The sequence below is a fragment of the Barbus barbus genome, assembly GCF_936440315.1.
Source record: "Barbus barbus genome assembly, chromosome: 28".
NCBI classification, from domain to species: domain Eukaryota; kingdom Metazoa; phylum Chordata; class Actinopteri; order Cypriniformes; family Cyprinidae; genus Barbus; species Barbus barbus.
This window is the reverse complement of record NC_136756.1, coordinates 11,209,207-11,232,831: the sequence shown is the minus strand read 5'-3', so window position 1 is coordinate 11,232,831 and position 23,625 is coordinate 11,209,207. Positions and strand designations below refer to the sequence as shown.

The window sequence follows — 23,625 nt, the reverse complement described above, 5'->3', positions numbered from 1 at the left end:
CCGGCAAACTCTTTAACGGACTCGGAGGAGCAGGACTTTCCGAAGCAATAACAATCATCCATTTTTTTGTCTGGCCCTCTGGCAACAGGTCAGGAGGGACTTTGGAGGGGTCCACCGTCTCTTTGCACTCGCATAACACTCTGTGACTATCCAGCCTCAGACTAACTGTCCGTCCTCTCACTCGCACTCGGCCTAAGGCTTTGATAGTTCCTAGGGCTTCTTCAATCTGGGCATTTGCAACATCTTCAGAAATCAGTACCATGAGGGAATGGGCATCATCCAACTCTTCTCTTCTGCACCAGTCTTTGAGCTCTTGAACTAAGTCTGCAGCGCTACACTTAGCTTCCATTTTCTTTTAGGGTTTTAGCTTAAACTATTTGAATTATTTTTTGAGAAACTAACAAAAATTTAACTGCTACTGCTAACGGCTATTAGTATCAAACTACAAACTAGTTAATTGCATTAATTAAAATCCCGGACGAGCCCCCATTTTATGTAGCGCCCTCTAGCGTGTCTAGCTATTAGTGTGGAGTGCGCTCCCCGAATTCCTATGTAGCGAGAGATCTCTCTCTCTAATATTAATTAATGCTTTACTATAATTCCCTGATTATTATTTAGTTGTTAGCGGTTACCTTAATAGTAATTTTTAACTGAATGCAAAATGGCAATAACGTGTCTGTATAGCTAAATGAAAGTGAAACACTAATTGTATGCAGCTATCAATACTATAAGCGCAATAAGCATCAATTGAAATGTCACTTATAGGCTATCTTAATCAGCGCTAATAAACACTTTCACTTTAAACCAGGCTACTGTTAACTCAATAATATTATCTGACTTTAAGTAGGCCTATCAAAATTATCAATATCACAAACCCAATGTAATGAAAATCTTCAACAGAAATACGTTTACACCATTTACTGAAAATATAGTATTTACATATACACGGTTCAAATATCAAAAGTAAAATTCAAATGAAACACAATTCAGTCCAATGACCAGTTATACCAACCCACTCAATTCCCCAAAATTAAAGCTAAGCCGGCAAATGACTAAGTGGCCACTCAATGAAATAAAATAAATACCCAAACAGTCAGAGGAGGACACGTTGCAGGCCTGTAGCGTGGCTTGGGGAGCGGAGAGACCTTAAAAGCACAATGGTTGCTTCGCGCAGTGGCGCAGCGAACAAAACAATGGCTGTAGTAGTGCTGGTAGTCGTCGCGTTGCCGCGGCAACGCGGGTACTGGCGATGCTGGTGGTTGAAAACGTCGTCCGACAGCTAAGCAGGGAATGGCTCTGTAGATAAGTGTTTTTCAGACGATGCATAAAGGGCAACCGAGCCGGCTACTCACTGGCAAAGTCCTTGCAGCTAAATCGTGCTGACTAGCCGTCCACTCTGTCTCCTTGTTGAAAACTCTAACCGAGTTTTTATAAACCATCAACCATTACACTGTAAACTTAGTCAAATGTCTGTAACTCACTCTTCGTGCAGTCTACAATTACATTTACTATACACGCATTAACTTTTGGTGTTTACCAATTTCTAACGTGGCAGTCACAGCGCAATTCTCAGTCATGTCTTCCTCTCTCCTTTTTTTCCCGGTCTCGTTCTCCCAACGTTATCTTTTTGCTTCCTCGCGACCTCTCACCCTGACCCCCGATTGGATCTTTCTTCTAGGTAAGTGAATTTTAACTTAACTTATTTTCTAACACACATAAACATTATTTAAACATTTTTTAACAAACATGAAATGTACATTTAAAAGAAAATAACCAAAATAAAAACAGTGCTTTTTAGGAAATACCCCAAAATTCCCATAGGGCTACATCAATATTTCACCATGCTATAGCTTATTCTTATAAGACATACATGTACAGGAATAATAAAATCACGGAAACATTTCAGATGCAGAAATTGTCAAACTGTTCAATAACTAAACTGCACACAGAAGTGCTTTTATTTTTTTATTAAACAATTTGGGAACAAATCAGTATTAAATCCATCTAGTTTACAGTTCTTCAGCCATTAGCACGTCTGCTCGTTGCCTGAAAAACAATAGGTCAATTAACCTTTTATCAAGCAACACATTTATATAACATTAGACCGTACAAAAGACAGATTAATGATTTGGCGCTCAAGAAAAACTATTTAGAAAATGTAGATTTTTCCAGGATTATGAATAGAACGTTTAAAAGATTGTAACATTTAAATTTGAATACCCAAATCCATAAAGACACTTACAAGTACATTAAGTTTGAAACCATTTTATCTAAAACTCTTAGTATATATTAAAGTGATTGTACTTACAGCGGCGTTTATGGACATGGAGAAGTGTAGTCCGTCACAGACAAATCACCTGGAGGAACAAAGACACTAGGTTGTTTCTGTGCACTATTTGTATATTGCACTCATTTTATTAAATACAGTGACATCATGATACAAGCATTGGGTAATTAGGCTCTGAGCCCAAGATAGATATATATATATATATAAAAATAATAAAAAGTCTTAAACATTAAAATGGAAATAAATGACAACTGGGAAAACCTATTCATTTTTTATTCCATTTTGCTGGATTTATAAAAATCTGACCCTGGACCATAAAACCAGTCATAAGGGTCTGTAATTTTCACCCATACAATGTATTATGTACTATACTATAAATGTACTATAACAGAGGACGCCATCTCAACAGCGCTTCACTCTGCCCTCACCCACCTGGACTGTCAAAACACACATGTGAGAATGCTGTTCATGGACTTCAGTTCTGCATTTAATACAGTGGTCCCCTCCAAGCTGATCTCCAAGCTCAGCCAGCTTGGAATCAGCACACCCATCTGCAATTGGATTCTAGATTTTCTGACTAACAGACCTCAGTCCGTCAAGTTAGATAACCTCTCCTCCTCCATCACCCTGAACACCGGCGTGCCACAGGGCTGCGTACTGAGCCCTCTCCTGTACTCCCTCTTCACCCATGACTGTGTTCCTGTTTATGGCTCTAACACCATAATCAAATTTGCAGATGACACCACGGTGGTAGGTCTGATCAAGGATGACGATGAGTCAGCCTACAGGGATGAGGTGCAGCACCTGGCTGTGTGGTGTGCCACCAACAATCTACAGCTAAACACCCAGAAGACAAAGGAGATCATTGTGGACTTCAGGCGGACTAGGAGTCATGCACACACACCCATCTACATCAACGGAGCTGAAGTGGAGCGTGTGTCGAGTTTCAAGTTCCTTGGCATCCACATCTCTGATGACCTCACCTGGTCCCATAACACCTCTACTCTGGTCAAAAAGGCACAGCAGCACCTTTACTTCTTAAGGAGTCTTAAGAAAGTTCACCTGAATCCCAGGATCCTTGTGGAATTCTACCGCTGTACCATTGAGAGCATACTCACGAACTGCATCTCAGTATGGTACAGCAATTGCTCCGCATCTGACCGCAAAGCACTCCAGCGGGTGGTGAAAACTGCTCAACGGATTACCGGCACCCAGCTAACTTCCATTGAGAACATTTATTATAAGCGCTGTCTGGGCAGGGCAAGAAACATCATCAAGGATGCCTCTCACCCTAACCATGGACTTTTCACCCTCCTTCCATCCGGCAGGCGTTACAGGTGCCTACGCTCTCGCACTAGTAGGCTCAGGAAGAGCTTCTTCCCCGAAGCTGTGACACTTCTGAACGCCACACCACTAATCTAACTCCTGCACCTGCTTATTACTGCACTGGTCACAGTACTTTACACACATGCATTTGCACTACTCATATTTTGCACAGACTGCACATTGTCAAAGTCATTACACTATAAACTGTCTAAAGTTGTTACTGTACAAGCACAGTAAACTATTTCTAAAATATTGCACTACTGCTATTTTGCATAGAATACATTGTTCTATCAATACTTTGCACACTCATCCAGCTGTATTTATTTATTACCACTGTTCTCACGTTTCTGCTGTTCATAATGTGTATATATAATCTGTAATCTATATAATCTACATTGCTCTGTTCATATGTACATACAATCCCTACATTGCATTCCTATTTTATATTCTGTATATACTCTGCTCAATACTGTATATAGCAATTCCACTGTACATTCTGTAAATCTTATCTTCATTTACTCTGCACTTATATGTATATAAAACACTATATTCTTGCACTTCTGGTTAGATGCTAACTGCATTTCATTAGCTCTGTACTTGTACTCTGCATAAATGACAATAAAGTTGAATCTAATCTAATCTAATGTATTGTTGGCTATTGCTACAGACATACCCGTACTACTTTTGACTGGTTTAGTGGTCAAGGATCTTTCAGACTTTTCAGAGTGCATATGAATAAACACATACTGATCTTGTAGTAGTCATAGACTTTCACTACAGCTGGTTTCAGTTTCTGCACGGGTACTTCCTGCACAAGCTTCAGGCTGATGGACTTCTCATTCTTTTTCAACTGGAATGGAAGAGAAAGTCATTACATTATGACTACGGAGAGATTTGTTTTCTATTGGTCATGGACAAAAGAGGGTTCAAGGAATAGTCCACCCAAAAGCCAAAATATTTTTCATAGAAAGTTTGAGAAATTTAGCATGACATCACTTGCTCACCAGTGGTTCCTCTGCAGTGAATGGGTGCCATCAGAATGAAAATCCAAAAAGCTGATAAAAACCATGACAATCCATATGACTCCAGATTAAGGATGGATTTGTTACAAACATGCAGATTTTCACTACTCTGGACGTTAACTGATGGACTGGAGTAGTGTGGATTGTAAAGTTTTTTTTTGTTTGTTTTTTTTTTTAAATCCGCTGTTTGGACATTCTGATGGCACCCATTCACTGCAGAGCAAGTCATGTAATGCTACATTTCTCCAACTCTGTTCTGATGAAGAAAAACATATCTTGATTGGACTGAGCGAGAGTACATGTTCAGCCCGCTTTTGGGTGAACAATTCCTCCAAGTAAACAGGGTCAGTTTATCCCTTATATTGTCAAAATATCTGCCATCCCAAAAAGGTTTTGTACCCCTCAAGGTATCTGAATAAAATATTTACACGGTCCAAATAGAAAATGACATGATCCTCATCCAGATCCACATGTTTGATGGTGGGGTCTCCTCTTAGCTGTGGAGACAGGAGCGAATGAGAACGAATCAAATGCTGGCTACACAACTTGATCAAAAGAGGACCAGAGCCCTTCAAGTGACACTCACAGCCTGCAGAGACGTCTCATCAGGCTTAAACCCAGACAGGAGCCTGACGTTAATGATCACCATGTTGGTCTCCTCTCGTGTGCCGCTATACCTGTCATACAATCATTTCAACAACCACAAACAGTTCACAATCACATTGTTCTGACAGCAAAGAGTCCATTAGGCCATAAAGTAGGTTGACTCCGTATTCATTCTCTTTATAGAGAAAAATAGTTACAGCTGTCTGCATGACTACTCTATACAAGTTTAGTTTTTATAGACATTACCATTCAAAGTTTGGGGAGGTTGGTATTGTGTCCAAGTCTCGTATTCCCACCAAGAATGTGATCAAATACAGCAAAATCAGCAATGATTTAAAAAAAAAAAAAAAAAAAAAAAAAAAAAAAAGTGCAATTTCTTCCTGTGATGGCAAGGCTGTATTTTCACCATCATTACGTCAGTCTTCAGTGTCACATGATTCTTCAGAAGTCATTTTAATATGCTGATTTAACCCTCAAGAAACATTTATTAAACAACTGTGCTTAGTGTAATGCTCTTTCCAGGATTCTTGAATAGAAAGAATAAATGCTGTTCTTTAATTTGAAAAATACATTTGTAACATTTATAATGTCTTTAGTCAATTTTGAGCAATGCAAATCTTACTCATCCGCAGAGTAAAAGCAATAAATAAATACCAACTAACTAGCTATCACTGACCTCAAAACTTTGAACAAAAGTGTTTGTGGGTGTACTTTCTTTCAAACGTCCAATTAAATTTACAAGTTTATAGTATTAAAATGATTAAGTACTTTAAAAAAAACACATTTATATAGTTATTTTTGTATGAAACAAGTGATTTTAAAATCTTCACAGCTCTTTTCCAGGGGAGACAGTCTCATACATATTTGCAAGGACATGGTAGTGACCCTTTAAATAAATGGCAGCATGCATAGCAAGTCTATAAATTATATTACATTTGTACTACAAAAATAAATGAAGTTGAAAGTTTAACATAATGGCCGTTTCCATGAATGAAAACTAGTAATTTTTCCTTTTAAAACGGAGGTGACTCACCTTACAGTAGTGGTTAGTGTAAAAGCTGGGTTCCCTGTGTTGCTGCAAACCCCAGTATTTGCACTGATTTTGAAGGTCAAAGAGTCTGGAGGAGGCAGGATATTGTAGTGCAACGCAAACTGAGACAAAAATAAAAATGGTCAAAGACAAAGGTAATTTATATCACTTAATACACATCATACAGTACACATCCTTATGCAACTCCAAATCTTTGAGACTTATTTCTGTGATCCATTGAAGAAAGTCACAATTTTGGAATGACATGAGCTTGAGTAAACGCAAACTTTAATTTCTAGATGAACTGCCTCTTTTGATGCACATCGAGTCCAAGGAACAGTGCACAGACCTGCACAAACACACAGCCTTTGCCTTCTGCCCTGAGCTTGCATGTGCCAGTGGCTTCCTGCAGCGGTTTCTCCTGGTAAAGCAGCCTGTTGTTCTGGTTCACAGTGAACTGGTTCTTCTGGCCTGAGGGGGAAGTCACGGTTACGCTAATGAATCCTTCTGCATTGTAGGTGGCAGTACTGTACTTAGCAAGGGCCTGGAGTGCTACTACAGTATCCTGTTCACAAAGAGAGAGGGAGCGACACTTAGGTCAATAATGAAACACGTTAAGACTTAGAGGATCTAAAAAAAGCTGCATGAGATAAACATTACCTGTGTAGAGGAGAAGCCTCCATATGCATTCTGCTGCTTGCTTAGCCAGTGCACGATGCCAGCAGAGTAGTTCAGTCCAAATCCAGACAGTGAGGGTCCCGAGAGCAGCGCCAGCAACACATAGGCGCTCATCTCCACAGACCCCGTCAGTTGTGGATTATTAGCCAGAGTCCAATATCGTCCAACACCTGAAATAACCAGGACAAGAAAACTGGAACATTGAAGGATGGTGGTTGTTTATTAAAAGTGGCAAAATAATCTAGATCAGGGCTTTTCAAACTGGGGCCCAGACAAATTGACTTAAAAAAAAAAAAAAAAAAAAACCATGTAAACTAATTTGCAAGTAGTGGCCATAATTTAAAACGAGAAAATAAAAAGGCCCAAAAAAAATAAAGTAAATTTTAATTCATGGCCACAATCTTTTTTTTCCAGCTGACATGTGGGGCTCTGTACTATATACAGAAATTAATCCGTTATATTCTGAACGTAAACATTAAAAGCTAAATTTAATTTGGCAAACAATAGCTCATACATATATAAAAGGTTCATAAAGTCCTTTATATTTAATAAAAAAAATATATAAAATACACATTTTGCACATCCTTAAAGTGAAGTAATTTAGTATTGTGATTTGTCTTTAGTCTAAAATGGTACCTTCTCTCTTGGCCTGCTTGTCCAAATTGGTGAGGAGGTTCTGTCTCATCTGTGCATCTCCAGCAAGAGTGAATGTGAAGGACAGCAAGGCGGTCATATAAGTGTTGTCGATGTTACGATAAGATTCCTTCAGACATGCAAGGCTTTTAGCCACCATGGGATCCTTGCAAAGCACACAGAGACTGGATGAATATTTCCTTCCTTCGTCACATCATCTCTATTGACTTCGGTTTTAAATTTATGTGACCATCTTAGGACCCATAAAGAGGGGTTTACTTACAGTTTTCTTTATGCCTAACTCCAGCAGCGCAGCAGTGATGTACGCAGAGAGTGTGACTTCATCATTGACACCACCCTGGGAAAGCAGGAGCAAGGCAAAAACACATTTAGACATGCAAGAGTGCATCAATATAGATCGTTCCCACCCTGAGACTTTCAATCTCCTCACTTTGTCATCTAACAGACATTTCCAAACTGTGAAATCCAGGACCACCAGACCAAGCAGTTTCCGATCCATAAATGACTCTGCTCCATTAGTTCTCATTCCACTCAACACTGTGACAGCTTCTCATAGGTGCTCCTCATTTCATGTCATCTCAGTTTTTCCCAGTGTCTAGGTCCCTTGCACGGTTTATTGCCTTAGAGCTTCATAGACTAAATAAGTGGCAAAAGGGTGTCCAAGCATTACTTATTTGGTTCGGTTTTGCTATATTCGTTATCGGTTTTTGCTAATGAACTCTTCACACACCTCTTTTTCATTTCACATCATGGATCAGCATTTGCTATAATGCACTTACTTAAATTCATCTGATGAGACTTACTATATATAAAGTCAGCATAAAACAGTTCTAATTCCAAAGGATTAAAGATTAAGCAGAGAGAAAAAAATAAATAAATTTCCCAACCAGTTAGGTGGCGATATGAACCAAGCATGCAAACGGCCTTTGAACAATAAAACATAAAAAGTTTAAGGCAACCTGCTTCAGCATATTTAAGTTCCCAACTCTTAGGAAATCTCCATTTTGTATAAACCTAAACTGCTGAAGCTAGTTAAATTTAAGTTCGCCCCATTTATTATTTTTTACAGTGTAGTAGCAGTATGGCACGCTTTTTCTTAGCATCAGTTTCCATAGAGACTCATCGATTAGTCACACCGTTGAGGATGCCTTGCGTGTTAACCAGGAACCTGTTGCATGGACCAACTCCCCAGTGCGTTTTTGGAACCAACATGCCTCCAGTAATCAAGGTTAGGGGTTAATCAACCGAGTGTTTAGGGTTAGGGTTCCAGAAAGCAAGTTAACCTTGCTTTCTGGAACTCACCCCTGGTCTAGCTTAAGCTGGTCTACCTGGCCTTTCATCTGGTCTTCCAGCTTGACCAAGCTAGTCTTTAGCTGGTCTTTCAGCCTGACAATTCAACTCCCTTAAACCAGCCAACCAGACCAGCCTGACTAAGCTAGGAGACCAGTTAAAACCACAAAATTAGGACCTAAGAGGATCCTCACCTTCAACATGTTGTTGAAGAGTTTCCCCACAGAGGCGAAGCAGCCATTCTCCTGCTGTTGTCGACCCAGCCAATCCTTTGCCTGGTCGATGTTGGCCTGATCTAGAAATATATACTTCTTTGCCCCACCAAAAGACTTCATCACAAAGGCAGTTAACCTGAACACACAAGCAATAGAAATTGCTGGCAAATACCCATAATTCAGTAAATCTGCCTCAATACTTTTCAGTAATTCCATGTGGACTAAGATAAATTTAGAGACCAAATGGTTTCATTCTCAGTAGCACACTCACCAGGTGTTACCAGAAGGATCAGTCTTCCCAAAAGCGCTGTAAGATCCATCATCATGCTTGTATGTCAGCTCTCTCTGATAGCCTGCAATAAATACATTTAAACCATCATATGCAGAGCTGCTAAAAAGCCAGACACCTGGACCTTGTTTTTTTATAAAAACCCGCAAGTTAATTACATAGTCATTTAATGAGAAATATTGAACTCTGGTAGATTCATTTTAATAAACGTAGCTTTGAAACTGATCAATCAGTCATCAGCTCTGCAGTGAGTTAGTTTTAGTTTAAGCCCCCCCCCCCCCCACCCATTGTCTGGTATGTGGAAATTACAAGTTCAACTAAACTAATTTCCCCAGTTAATATTTTTGCCAGTAATTACAGCAAATGCTATTTGGAAATGCAAATGCTTTTCTGTAATACAAACTACTTCCTAGCAAACTATTCTCACCACTCTCCAGGAAGGTTATGGCTCGGTTTTTAATCTCAGAAGTGAGCTGCCCGCTGCTCTCCAGGTACTGAAGGACGTAGATATTGGGGACAAAACGCACCATGTTCTGCTCTCCACAGCCATACGGCATGGCCACCAGATCACCGATGTTCTTCAGAGCACGACCCATCAGATCACCTATGGTCAAAAAAAAAAAAAAAAAAAAAAAAAGCAATAACCATCATATTAAAACCTGAGAACTACTCAATGAGAGCAATACTACAGATTACAGAGCATTAAGCATTTATACTTGTATTATGGAGAAATTTGCCAGCATATTTTTAGGCTCACCCAGAACAGTAACAAAGCTTTTGGCAGAACCCTCGACAAAGTCTTTGGGTAGAGTGAGAGAGACGGATTTCTCCTGTGGACGGTCTAATGGAACAAAAAACGTCAGGTAAAAATCATGTACTTTATAAAAAAATAAATTAAAAATGGAACACGCTTCCAAATCCAGCTTTTAAACCCCGTGTATTCACAGATTAAAAAAAGGAAGCCTTTTTGAAATGTTAAGAATTGTATCATTTATCCAGTGCAATACCTTGCATCATAGACTTCGTTAAAATGCATTACTGTAAATGATTTTTGCTTCAATTTTACACACTGAAGTCAAAATTATCTGTGGTATGGTAAAATGACATGTCAGCTTCTGGAATAATTTAAATTTATTCTTCTAATAGACAACACAAACCTGTTAAGCAGAGGAGTTCATTCTGAGTGACTGACTGTTTGGTTCCCTCTGCCTGAGAAAATGCAAGTAACAACAGTGTGCTGTTTTGCTTTAAAAATAAAATTGACATTTACAGATAGATAAATTAAGACTGAAAACAATATAGCCATTTTAACAGCTATTTGGGTAAAATGTCTATTAGCTATATTAAATAGCCAAGTGTTTTTCTTTTGAATACTTTGCACCATTTCAATGCAGTTATGACCAGAAATACGCATCAAGTAATTATAGTACATTATTTCCTGTTGACTTGTTAGCTGATATTAAAGAGTGACACGTTTTCTGAAAGCTCAAATAGTTACATACAGTCACGTACCTCCACCAGAACGCTCTGCATCACAGCATCAACTTTGCCTTTGTCTGGCAATGTCACCGCTTCATTTCCACACAGTTCTCGGCTCCACACTGCCTCAGCGCACACTGTAATATTCACCTTTCCTGTAAAACAAAGTCTTTAAAATGAAAGCCATTTAAAAGTGTACCTAAAGTATACTAGCAATGGTCACGCACAAATCAAACTTCAGGATATACACGCATACACTTAATGCATTTAGAAATTTGTTCCAATTTTGCAGACTTTAGGTATACTAAACTGGTACACCAAGTACAATTGAAGGGTATTTTTATTATGCACATAAATGTATTCGTAGTGTACTTCGAGTATTTGAAATGCATTTAATTTGTGCTATTTTTTTCACTAGGGCAGTGACAACGTTTCTTCTGTAACCAAAGTACGACTGGGGCCTGCAATAGTAAACAAATCTGTGACAGTCAAGGCAGGATGTGGTAAAGTGTACACAAAATGGTCAGTTACTCACCTCCATGTCTTTCTATGATTGGTTACCAACATTCTTCAAAATATATTTTGTATCAGTAGAAGAAATTCATACAGGTTTGGAATAATGAGGGTGAATAAATGACAATTTTCATTTTGGGATGAACAATCCCCAATTCATTATAAGCATAATATCATGTCCTGATACAAACATGATCAGATGTAAAGATTTTTAGTTTAGGGAACCAAATTGAATTAAATTGTTTTTGCTCATACAGATGTCAAAGCATCTGGCTTACCCAGTTGAGAGGGTGCAATAGTCCACTGGAAGGTTTTGCTCTCTTCAGAACAAACACACTGAGTAGTGCAGCCTGTGCACGGCGGAGCGGTGAACTGTGGAGAGTCTACCAGCGTGATATTCACCTTTATTAAAAAGACAGATTTGTACAAGAACTGCCTTTACTTGCTTGTCCTGGAGCGGTTTTGCAAGCGTTTGTAGTAAACACATTAAGGGGGCTTACCTTGATACATTGGGGGAGGTAGTTGAATACAGTGGCTTTGAGAGTGAACATCTCCCCACGAATAACAGAGTAAGGGAGAGTGAGGCTCACAAAGAAGGGCTTGAAAGCAGTGAGATCAGTCTTGGGGGCCACTCCAAACCCCACACGGGATGTGCAGAAAGCCCCTGCTGCCCATTTAGTGATAGTGTCCGGGACAGTCTTTGCAACATCCACAGATCCTGATTTCCTGGGTCAACAAAAATAATTTAAAAATTAAAAATATTAAAGTGCTGAAGCAGTTTTAAAGCTCAATTATGCAGAAAAAAAAGTAATGCATAGAGTAGGATAAATGTACCCATTAAGCACACTTTCATTGTTGAGCTCCGATTATGAGGAAGGAAAAAAAAAAAAGAAGTCCTACTTGATGTCTTAACCAATTGGTTTGTTGGTTACTACATACCTCCTGTAACTTTGTCAATCAGATCATTGCACACTGAGATATGAGTCTCCATGTGTTCACACTGTCTGGTGGCCATTTTGAAAGCGGTCTAAAAACATTCACCAAAACAGGAGCCCTTTAAACTATTTTTTTTAGATATGCAAGCCTTTATTTTGGGCAAGTTTCACTACTTACTGTAAAAGAGATTAATATTCAGACTTTTGCATAACCTGGAACTTGGATGTGGGAAATTACATTAGATCCAAAAGAGTTTTAGTAACATAGCGCAGCTACAGAACACCGTTAGCTGACTAGCTGTAGAAGATTGCGTGCTACGCTAATATTAACCGGCTTGTACTTTTACAGTCATAATATTATAAATTGACAGTTTATTGCTGGTCTGTCATTTTACAGTGCTATAATTTGTAAAGATTTCATATTTTAAGATGAGCTTAAAGGGTGCACTATAAAATTATACTTGGTCACACTGAAGCAGGGTTTTTTTTTTTCATAGAGATTGTTAGTTCATATTAAAATAATGTATAAACTTAATACATGAACTAGATCACTTATTTAGCCAAATCTTGTCATTACTACATGAAATATTAAAAGTTGTTGCTCCTCCAATTAAGCTCAGTGTTCTCTCATTAACCATCAGTTAATATTTATAAAATGTCTAATAACTTAGCTTTATGACAATAGACAACTATAGTTTATGCCTAAAGATGAAAGAGGCATGTCATCCATCAGAAACCTGTCGTAAAAAAAAAAAAAAAAAAAAAAAAAAACAATTCATTCAAAAACTTGTTTACTGATTATCTTTGATTACTGTTTCAGAGCAAACTAATTTAAATATTAAAGTGTGCCATCCAAAAAAATAATCAGGAAGGGGCCCAACACTGCATCTCTTAAATAATTGTCATTTTAAAATAAAATAACTTTGTACCGAAACCAATATCTAAATTTCTCAATGTAGATTTTGGTGAGCTTAATAGGCATGTTTACCCTATACACACAGTAATGCCATAATGCAAGATACATACCCCACAGGTATAAGATCCCATATCCAGGTTTCTGGAAAGAATTTGCGTATCTTCCGAGTAAGTTTTTCCACATTTGGACCAAATGCCATTTCTGGCACGACCAAATCCACAGAGGCTGCTTGAATCGATAGTTCGTAAATACAAATCATAAAAAGGGCATTTCCCAAAAAAAAAAGAAAGTTGCACTTACGTTCCCTCATCAGAGTCTCATGACAAACAACAGGTGCTTTCACATCAGAGTTGGTAGCAATTTTGATTCCAACTCCCTAAGAAAAAGCAAATGTTACGGTGTGTTTAAGATTGTGTACAGGAAGAAACTGGAGGAGCACTGAAATAAGAAATGGAACATGTTGTGCATCTTACTCTGAAGATGTTGTAGACATCATTTTTGTTGTTGTAATGAGGATAATAGAAGCGGGAGCGTTTGCGTCTTGCGCGTTCAGCAAATGGAATTATCCCCCCGGGATATGGGCAGGGGTTAGGCTCCCACTCCTCAACATTGTATGGGTAACCTGACAAAATCTGAACTGGTAACATTCCAAGGACCTGTAGAATAATAACAGATATTGAGCTGTAGCAGTGACAAGGCAATTTCCTAATAAACAATAAATGATAATTCGATTTAGTGAGTCTAAAAATGTCACGTGGTATCCACAAAGTAAAATTGAATAACGTTACACAATATGAATTGTTTTTCAAGATATTACCAAGCAGTGAAGCAATGTTAAAATGTTATTAAATAAAAATATTTCTAATGTCACGTGGTGTACCTAGCGCATGACATTAAAACTAAAATGGGTTATCTATCTGAACACCATGATTTCTTTTAAAAAGCGTCGAACTGTTGAATTTCCCTTCTCAAATAAAAGATTTCTATTTACACCATTTCTAAAGAGATACATGTAGATTAACAAATTGTGAATTAAATTTGAAGTGGTTAAATGGTTCATTTTTGCAAGTTAAATCAAAATGATACTTGTAGTGCTGCATCCCTGACCCATTTAAAAAAAAAAAAAAAACCCTCATCTACTAGTTATAGCTGTAATGTAGACTATGGTTTAACATACAGAGGCTGCATCCAGCTCGGCCTCTGGTCTCAACAGCAGCACACTCTGATCAATGGCCCGCACGGAGCACAAGGAGCCAGGGCTGGCTTCCAGGCTAAGAGATGTCTTCTCTCCAGGTAGCGCAGTGGGAGACGAGAACTTTAAGGACACCTATATGAGCACAGGCATGCGCTCATCACAAAAAGCCACAAAAAAAAAAAAAGGCACAAGAGTTCTGAAATGAGATTTCATGTGGGATTTTCTGACCTTGTTTGGCAAACATTCTTCAATGGGAAAATCCATACTGTCTGCTACAGCTTCTCTATTGGGTAGAACTGTGTAAACCACCACCTGAGCGTATGGAGTCAGAGCTGCAGTCTTCTTGATTGTGAAAGTCAGTTCTCCTTCATTTTCTTTTATGAAAGCGAGAGCATGTGGAAACAGATGCATGCTGAAGCACAATATACACAAACCATAAAAATACACTTAGACAACAAAGTGATTGTTAACAGAGCTGTGTACCTTTCTCAGCATCCACACTCACAGACAGTCTACCATTCTGAGCCATGGTGCCTCTGGACAAGACCTGGAGTGCAGGTAGATGATTACTGGATGACAATGTAATGCATAAAAATCTTCTTGCATTGTGACTTAATCTTTTCACGTGCGATTATGTCTACAAGATTTATGAAACCAAGAAAACCACAGATCTAAATTCTGTCCAGTCCTGCTAATTATTTTCATACTATGGCAGCAGTAAATGGTCAATATTAAAAGTCTGGCCTATTGGTCTAAATAACTTTTATTAAAGTGTAGTAATGAGGTTCAGTATGAAACTGACATTTGCTTAAAAAAAAAAAAAAAAAAAAAAAACACCTTTATCAGCATTACTACATTTTTTTTAGTTTTTAAAAATTAAATGCAAGTAGGCATTAAATAGCATACAAGTTATACATAAGGTTCTAATATAAACCCACATAGATTAAATAAAATAAATATTTAATATAGACTAATAACAAATATGGTACATGCTTCAAAAAATATTAAATTTAAACATACAATGTAGAAGAAAGCCAAGGTTTTCTGGCCCGTTTTCAGTGCATTGCCCTGAATGATGTAACTGGCCATCACGGTTGCATCACTGTTACAGCTGAGCTTCCCCGGAGCCTTTATCAACATCAGGAAGCTTTTGCTTTTGGAGTGAAAGGGTCTTACGTAAAGATAGCCTGATGGGTAATGTGCATAGTCCTGGAAATCAGTCGGTTCTCCCTCACGATGGACCTATTATTAAAAAAGTAAATTAATATTGAAAATCTATACCCGAATAATAAACATGTTAGAAAACAAACACCACTAACCTGTAATTGCACAGGTTTTTCTGACCAATCCAGAGTGTTGAAGGAGAAGTGGGCAGTACCACTGATGTCTGTCGTCAGGGTCACATTGACACTTTTATCACCATAATATGCATATACAACCACTGGCTCATTTTTCATTGGTCTGGACTGTGAATTAGTGACCACACACTGTTTAAAAAAAAAAAAATAAATAAAAGCCAATAATTACCTCACAAACAAAAGTAACTTCCTGTACACAGCATGGCTATGATAACTGCTTTCACTGATAAACAGATTGGTTTATTAAATGTTGCATTTTACAAAGTCGACAAAGTCAATCAGTTATGGTACAGTTATGAACCTTTTATGAAGATGGTTATAAAAACACGTGGACTGTAAAGTTACTTTTGGAGCATTCGCTCAATTAGTAGCAAAGCTTATGACCTTCAAGCTAGCTGGTACCTTTCCCTTAAAGAGCATGCCAGGTCTGTATGTATCTGGTGTGTCCTCAAAGTAAACACGGACATCACTCCTGGTAAACTCAGCCGAGGCAGAAACCTGCATAGTTATCCCTGGAGGAACAAAAGACCATCTTTCATTACGGTTCATTTTTATTCGTCAAAATGGTCGTTTGTTTTACACTCACCTGTTCCAGTCTCTTCCACATTACAATTCACTTCAAAATACCCATTGAAACTAATTCCAAATTCCGTCACATGCATCACCCGAGACCCACAGCCAGTCTTGTCAGTCTGAATGAATAAAGAACAAAAAGAAAATGTTATGGACTTCTAAAATGTTGCAGTATGGACACTTGTGAGAAAGTACACGTTGGCATACATGTAATGTCAAAGTAGTACTCATTACAGAAATACACACCAGTCAAAAGTTTGACCAGGAAGATTTTTTACGCTGCTTAAGTCCAAAGTACAGAAAAAGCGGTAAGATTGAAATTACTATATAAAACAGCTTTACTTTGAATACATTTTAAAACTGGTTTATTCCAGTGATTTCAAAGCTGAATTTTTAGCATGATCCTTCATTAATCAGTCTTTTTTTTTTTATAAAAAAAAATAAAGGGTATTATCACTATTGTTGAAAACGGCAGAGTATCACTTTTCAAGTTTCTTTGAACAAAGTTCAGAAGAACAGCATATCTGAAATAGAAATCTTTTGTAGCAATTTAAAGCATCCTTGCTAAAAGTGTTGATTTCTATAATGTACTGGAGTACTGCCAAAAGCACACAAGCATTATGGAAGTTGCCTAAATGCAATTCGAATATGGGTTTAAACATTGGCACATAAGGAGTACCCCTAAAATACATACACTAATATTGAATATTAAAATACAGTAATATCAGCTTGTCATTTCTTGTAATTGGGACCCTATGATATTTAAAGGATGTTGAGGATAGATGCTAATTAGTGTTTTTAGGGTTACAAGCCCAAAATGTAACAGTTGTGTGTGCGCGCAAAGGGTAACGCACCATCATTGAATATTTCTTGCATACATTAACCACACCAGGGTCAGGACCAGGGTAAGGTCTCCTCCAATAGTAATTATAGCTGTGCCCACACACTTCAGCATTCACAGACCCCAGCACAGGCTTGCCATAAGTGTATCTAAAGACAAGAAAAATAAAGCCACGCTGAACCTCACTAACATCTCATTTATCTGCAAAGAAATGGGGGAAAACAACAAAAATGATTACTTTGCACAAACTTTCAGAGTGACCTCTTTGTCCTGGACGGTTATAACGGATGGAAAATCGATGTTCACTTCATATTTTGGCAGAACTAAAAGAGACGTGGGGAGGGGGACTTTATAATATTGCACACTTTAAAAAGCGGATCGGTCTTGGACCGACAAGTTAAATCCTGGTTCTGACCATATTCTTTAATTTCAAAGCTGTGTGATATTTGTTGGTTCTTATCATCCCAAGCGGTGATCGTGTAGTAACCCTGAGCGGCTTCTGGAGACATGGAGTGGGACAGATCCAAAATGCCAATCCTTGTCGTCTGATTCAACCACTGACCAATGCGATTTGAATAAGGGTCCTAAAGAGTAGCACATTATGAAAAAGCCTACAGTGGAATCAGCATGCACTTTAGTAACAAATAATGAACAGCTTCAAAGGGTTTTACCTGGAGTTCTACAGTTCCAAACTGCAAGAGTAAGACAGATGATTTTAGTTGGATCAAAAGAACAAAAGATTTTGCCAGCACTTTAAGAAAAAAAAAAAAAAAAGAAGAATTCAAAATTTAATTAACCTTACCACTTGATTGTGAGGCAAGAGATTGGTATCCAGAGACACGATGCGAAATTGAACTGGGGAAGAAAAACAAAACAATTAATAATATGCAATGCAGAAAGACTCAAGCTCGCATTAAGAACAAACGAGTACTGACAACCTTAACGGTTTTGTATTAAATTTACAAAGACATTACTTGTTTGTCCGGGCTTATAGATCGGCTTGTCTGATTGTATGAAAAGAAGATTTTTGGGGGGATTTATGAGGATGTCTGTGGCTTTGCTCAGGGATGTTTTGGTCCCTCGGATTGCAACATTGATGGATGCCACAGACTCCACAGTGACTACAGGGACCTGGAAAACACATCAAGAAAATATTGAATGTATAACTCCACTTATAGACCGCAAGTTTGAAAGCAACATCAAGAATGCAGGGGTCGCTGAACAATTCAGTAGTGAAAAACATGCAAGATGAATGATAACGCAAGTTTTAGGGTTTTACTTACAATTTAACTATTATACATCTTATGGAAAAGCCCTTTAACCTTAAGGTCATATACATTGTGATACAGTATATGGAGTGCACTGACCTTAAAAGGAACGCATTTGTTGAAATTATTGGCTCTCTCTTGTAGAATGGTCAGGTTGCGATTGTTAGTCCTCAAAGTTACCACTATTGAAAGAATCTCTTTGGGCTCATTGATGTGTGCACACAGAGTCTCTGTGTTGCCACCCACCACCTGGGACATGACGGTCACCAGGTATATGCTGAAAGATGACAAAACACAATGATATGCATTTAGAGACTCGCATAAACCATCCAATGACAATAAAGTGTTTTAAAAGCATAAGTTGAGCGTTACATGAGCCTAGGTTTGTTTTGGGTTAATACACAGTTGAGGCAGTGACTTGGAATTTCTATGAATGAGTCTAGAATCTTCACTGGATGCCTTTATGGAAGTGCACTCAGTACAATATAATAAAAAAAAATTAAAAACTTTGTGAGAGTGGCTGGTACAGTATAAATGTGGCACTATTATCAATTACCTTAGAACATAGAAAAAAAATTAACCAGGCAATGCGTTTAAAGTGTCATGTTACAAAACAATTTAAATTTATATTTTACTTGCACTACCAGTTAAAAGTTTGGAAATAATGATTTAATGTTTTGAAAAGTAGTCAGTCACTAAGGCTGCACTTATTCGATCAAAAACAGTAATATTACAAAATTGTATTATGGTTTAAAATAACTATGCCTATGATGGCAAAGGGTAACTTTCAAGAGCCATTACTGCAGTCTTCAGTGTCACATGACCCTTCAAAAATCAATCGTTTATTAACTATCGGTGCTCTATTAAAAATATAGTATTGCAGTTCAACATGCTTTTTTTCTTAGATGAGCAGAAAGCTTAAGAGCAGCATTTAATGGAAATAGAAAACAGAGGACACTTTTGATAAACTTACGTTTCAGAATAGTATTAAGATCAATATAATCTCAAGTATTAATTGCTTAATCCTGCTGAAAATTAAACTTGGCATCAAAATAAATTATATTCTAAAATATATTCAAATAGAAAATAGATCTATTAAAGTGCAATAATATTTCACAATATTATCATCTTTTCTGAATTTGATGCAGTCTTGGAGAGCAAACTAATAAGAGGTAAAGTGTCATCATTTATTGGGCATATTCCCTGCACAAACCTTGACATTTGATACCACTTTGTATTCTTAGCTATTAGTTTACCTTTAATTAGTGTTATATGTGATACAGATGGTGTTGTGTTTGTATGCAGGGGTGGACTGGGGCTAAAAAGTGGCCCTAGACTAACTTTTCGTCAGTGTCTAGTTGTGGAAGACATTCGTCTGGTCCTCGACCTGCGGTTTTCCTCGTTACTCTCTACCTTGTGTTATCTGGTGTTTGTGAAGATAATCATAAAGGCTCTTACGGATCGGTGGCTCCACTCGGTAACGAGCATTGCTGCAACAGCAGCAGCGACAGCAAAGACAGCAGCATCCTGAGGAGTCAGTCTGGCACGTGCGCGTAGAATTCGAACACTCCATCCCATCACACAAGAGCGCGCTCTTATACACCTGTGCCTCCTCCATAGGCGGAAATCCCAGGGGGTGGGGTATTGTAAATAACATAGTAAATAATGTTAACACTGTAGCATTGTAAATAATAACAATTGTATTGTAAATAAGAAGAAAACAATCCTTTAAATAACTTGCAAGTAGTAAAGCAATACAAACGGGGCAAAAATGCGTTTTAAGTTTAGAAAGGTTTTGAGTCTCCCCCTCCCTTGCCTCACAATGTTTTGGTCCAAATACCTGCTTCACCTGAGTGTTGGCAAGTCCGCGGCTTTCCCGCGGAACTGGCCTAGGCTACTTTAACACTGTTGCCGCGGGTTGAAGCGACCCCAATAACGTGACATATTTAGCTCCTGGGATGCGAACTTTAACGGAGGAACTCTGCCCAAAAACGTGTATTTTACCCCCAGAACGCGTTTTTTTTTTCCTGGTTGAAATGCAATTGGCTAGTTTTGGGCTACTGTTGTTGAGCAGTGGCGGCTCCAGGATTTTTTTTTTTTTGTTGGGGGTGCTAGGGGGGGCTTAACAGTTCAGAGGAGGTGCTAAAAAACTAATTAAACTGACCCCCGGTTTCACAGACAAGGCTTAAGCCTAGTCCTAGACTAAAATGTAAATCTGAGCTGTTTCAACTGAAAAATAAACTTGCACTGACTGATCTTAAAACATGTCAGTGCCTTTGTTTTGTCTCAAGATACACACCAGTAATGTTCTTTTCTAAGGCATGTTTATAAAAATTACTTAAATGTCCTAATTGAACTATGGCCTAAACCCTGTTTATGAAACTGGACCGGAGAGAAAGTAATGAACATCATTTTTTTTATACAACAGCTTCAAAAAAGGCATATTGTACTTTTTTTCTGTGGTATTAAACTTATCCACTGTTATTAGTAATAATGCCAACTGCCAAATAGGACACTTACAAAGTAATATAATTTATGAATGAATATAGAAAAGAGAGAAAGTTGGGATTTTTTCCTTTTTCAATTCAATAAAAACTTTTGATTTTTAAAAACAGGTCTATTAATTTATACAATGAATTATAGGCCTATAATTAAAATTATTAACACTGCAGTCATCAATGACAATTCAGAGAAGCTTTATTTCATGCACCGATTTTTAAAAACAACCTGTTTATCGCGAAATACGTTTCTTCTCATGTTTTTCACTGTAGGAGCCACAAGAGAAATAATAAGGGAACAATGTAGGACATTTATCAGTTACCGTTATCAGTTTCGTCTCTCGTTGTCTCAGAGAGAATATGCGCCGTTAATGCAGCGTTGGCCGTCTGTTTTTTAAATTTTTTACTTTCTCTATGACCTTCTGTCAGGGTTCTGTCACTTCGGTCTAGTTTATTCATGGTTTTGTGACGGAGCCCTGACACTCCCTTCTTGTCTTGTTTTCTGGTGAGCGCGTGGCTTCGAGTGTGCTCGAGCTGCGCGCTCTCTTGTCTGCGTGCTCTGTTTCATGTTGGGGCGTGGTGTTCGGATCCCGGCACTCCTGTCTTGTTCAGACTCTGTTCTGGTTTACGTGTCGGGGTTCGGACACTCACGCTCCAGGTTTGTTCTTGCTGGGGAGCGTGCGATTTCGAGTTTGCTCGGGTCGTGCGCTCCCCTGTCCTCTGTCTGTGTGTGTGTGTTTTGTTTGTGTTTTTCTTGTTTTGTTTTGATCTGTGCTTTCATGTTTGTCATGTTTTGTGAACATGCAGCTTATGAGTCTCCTCGTTAGCTGCGTGTTCGTGTCCTGTCTTGCACATGGCTAGTGATTTGTTTTGCTGGCCATGTGCTTGTGTTTTTGTTTTGTGTGAGCACATGGCTTGTCTTGTTTGGTTCTATGTGCCATGTGCTCATGTCAATTGTCTTGACCCCACCCACCTTGTTTCCTAATTATTGGTTAATTTTCCCCACCTGTTTACCTCATTACCCTCCTCATTTGCTCCCTTTATAATCTCCTTGTGTTTGCAGTCCTGCGCCAGTTCGTCGTCGTAATTTCCCGTGTGCTGATCCTGCCTTGCCTTGTCGTGCCCTGTCCTGCCTTGCCAAGCCTGCCAGCTGTCCTGTTTTTCCCCTACGGGGTAGTTTTGGTTGGGTTTGTTTATTTTTTATTAATAAAGCCCATTCTCTGCAGTACTGAGTCCTCGCCTCATCCCTTCTCCCCACAACCCTGACAGTACGAACTGGCCACAGAGGACTCAGCAGAACAATGGGCATCTTCCTGTTCCCATCTCCCTGCCCCTCCGCTCATCAGATGGCTGCTCAACGCAGCAGGCTCCTTTCTCTTCGGCAAGGGGGAGCCAGTGTGAAGGATTTTGCATACCAGTTCCTGTTTGTAGCGGAGGGACTCAACATCAGTGATGCAGAGCTCAAGGACATTTTTAACACCAACCTTAATGAGCCCGTCCATGCCTGGGAGATGGGAATGCTGGGGATACTGTCCTTCTGGCAGTTTGTGGGGTATGTCTACCACCGTGGAGAGGAAGGTGGCCTTCCTCCTCTTGGCCCTCCTCCCATTCCCCTCACAAACTACCTAGTCCCCAGTCCTCCAATGACCCACCAACGGAGGAGGAAGAACAGGTCCGCCTCTATTACGAAAGAGGTTGAACCTGCCGCAGCACCCCCAGAGGTGGCTGAAAGGACTGTAGTGCCTCCAGTGGTGGCCGAAGAGGCCACAGCTTCCCCAGGGTTGGCCGATGCTACAGCACCCCAAGAGGTGGCCGAGGAAGCTGCTGCGCCCCCAGCGGCGGCTGACGAAGCTACAGTGCCCCCAGTGTCAACTGATGATGCAGCAGTGTCCCACTCTCAGAGACGGAGGAGGAGGAGGAGGAACAGGAGGAAGGCTTCTTCCACCCTTCAGGGCCTGGAGGCCGTTCCAGAGCCCTCTGCTGGCCAGGAGGCCGTCTCTGAGCCACCCGAGCTGCTTGCCCTGCCGGCTCCACCCAAGCTGCTTGCCCTGCCGGCTCCACCCAAGCTGCTTGCCCTGCCGGCTCCACCCAAGCTGCTTGCCCTGCCGGCTCCACCCAAGCTGCTTGCCCTGCCGGCTCCACCCAAGCTGCTTGCCCTGCCGGCTCCACCCAAGCTGCTTGCCCTGCCGGCTCCACCCAAGCTCCTTGCCCTACCGGCTCCACACAAGCTCCTTGCCCTGCCGGCACCGCCCAAACCCAGGCTCCTTGCCCTGCCGGCCCCACCCGAGCTGCTTGCCCTGCCGGCTCCGCCCAAGCTTCTTGCCCTGCCGGCCCCGCCCAAGCTTCTTGCCCTGCCGGCCCCACCAGAACTTCTTGCCCTACCGGCCCCACACAAGCTCCTTGCCCTGCCGGCCCCGCCCAAGCTTCTTGCCCTGCCGGCCCCACCAGAACTTCTTGCCCTGCCGGCCCCACCCGAGCGGCTTGCCCTGATGCCAGCGCCGCCCGAGCTCCTTGCCCTGCCGGCGCCGCCCAAGCTCCTTTCCCTGCAGTCTCTGCCCAGACTCAAGCTCCGTGCCCTGCCAGCCCCGCCCAAGCTTCTTGCCCTGCTGGCCCCACCAGAACTTCTTGCCCTGCCGGCCCCACCCGAGCGGC

General features: G+C 39.9%; 1 protein-coding gene across 1 annotated transcript; it reads right to left on the bottom strand.

Annotated features, from left to right (window-relative positions):
• Window positions 1-1,970: 1,970 nt before the first annotated feature.
• Window positions 1,971-20,087, bottom strand: LOC306848154 (alpha-2-macroglobulin-like protein 1). The gene is made up of 35 exons (XM_079382526.1): window positions 19,934-20,087; window positions 18,575-18,752; window positions 18,182-18,338; window positions 18,010-18,062; window positions 17,879-17,899; window positions 17,623-17,791; window positions 17,446-17,530; window positions 17,221-17,356; window positions 16,380-16,485; window positions 16,196-16,305; window positions 15,755-15,922; window positions 15,456-15,677; window positions 14,919-14,982; window positions 14,664-14,809; window positions 14,418-14,567; window positions 13,714-13,896; window positions 13,351-13,616; window positions 11,890-12,115; window positions 11,668-11,791; window positions 10,910-11,031; window positions 10,555-10,606; window positions 10,155-10,238; window positions 9,825-10,001; window positions 9,380-9,461; window positions 9,088-9,244; window positions 7,866-7,940; window positions 7,586-7,748; window positions 6,932-7,119; window positions 6,621-6,836; window positions 6,275-6,393; window positions 5,222-5,312; window positions 5,064-5,132; window positions 4,361-4,463; window positions 2,309-2,357; window positions 1,971-2,046 (listed from the first exon to the last, which is right to left on the bottom strand). Exons 1-34 carry the CDS (start codon window positions 19,999-20,001, stop codon window positions 2,317-2,319), a joined length of 4,371 nt encoding a protein of 1,456 aa, XP_079238652.1. The 5' UTR covers window positions 20,002-20,087; the 3' UTR covers window positions 1,971-2,046; window positions 2,309-2,316.
• Between the last annotated feature and the right edge of the window lie 3,538 nt (window positions 20,088-23,625).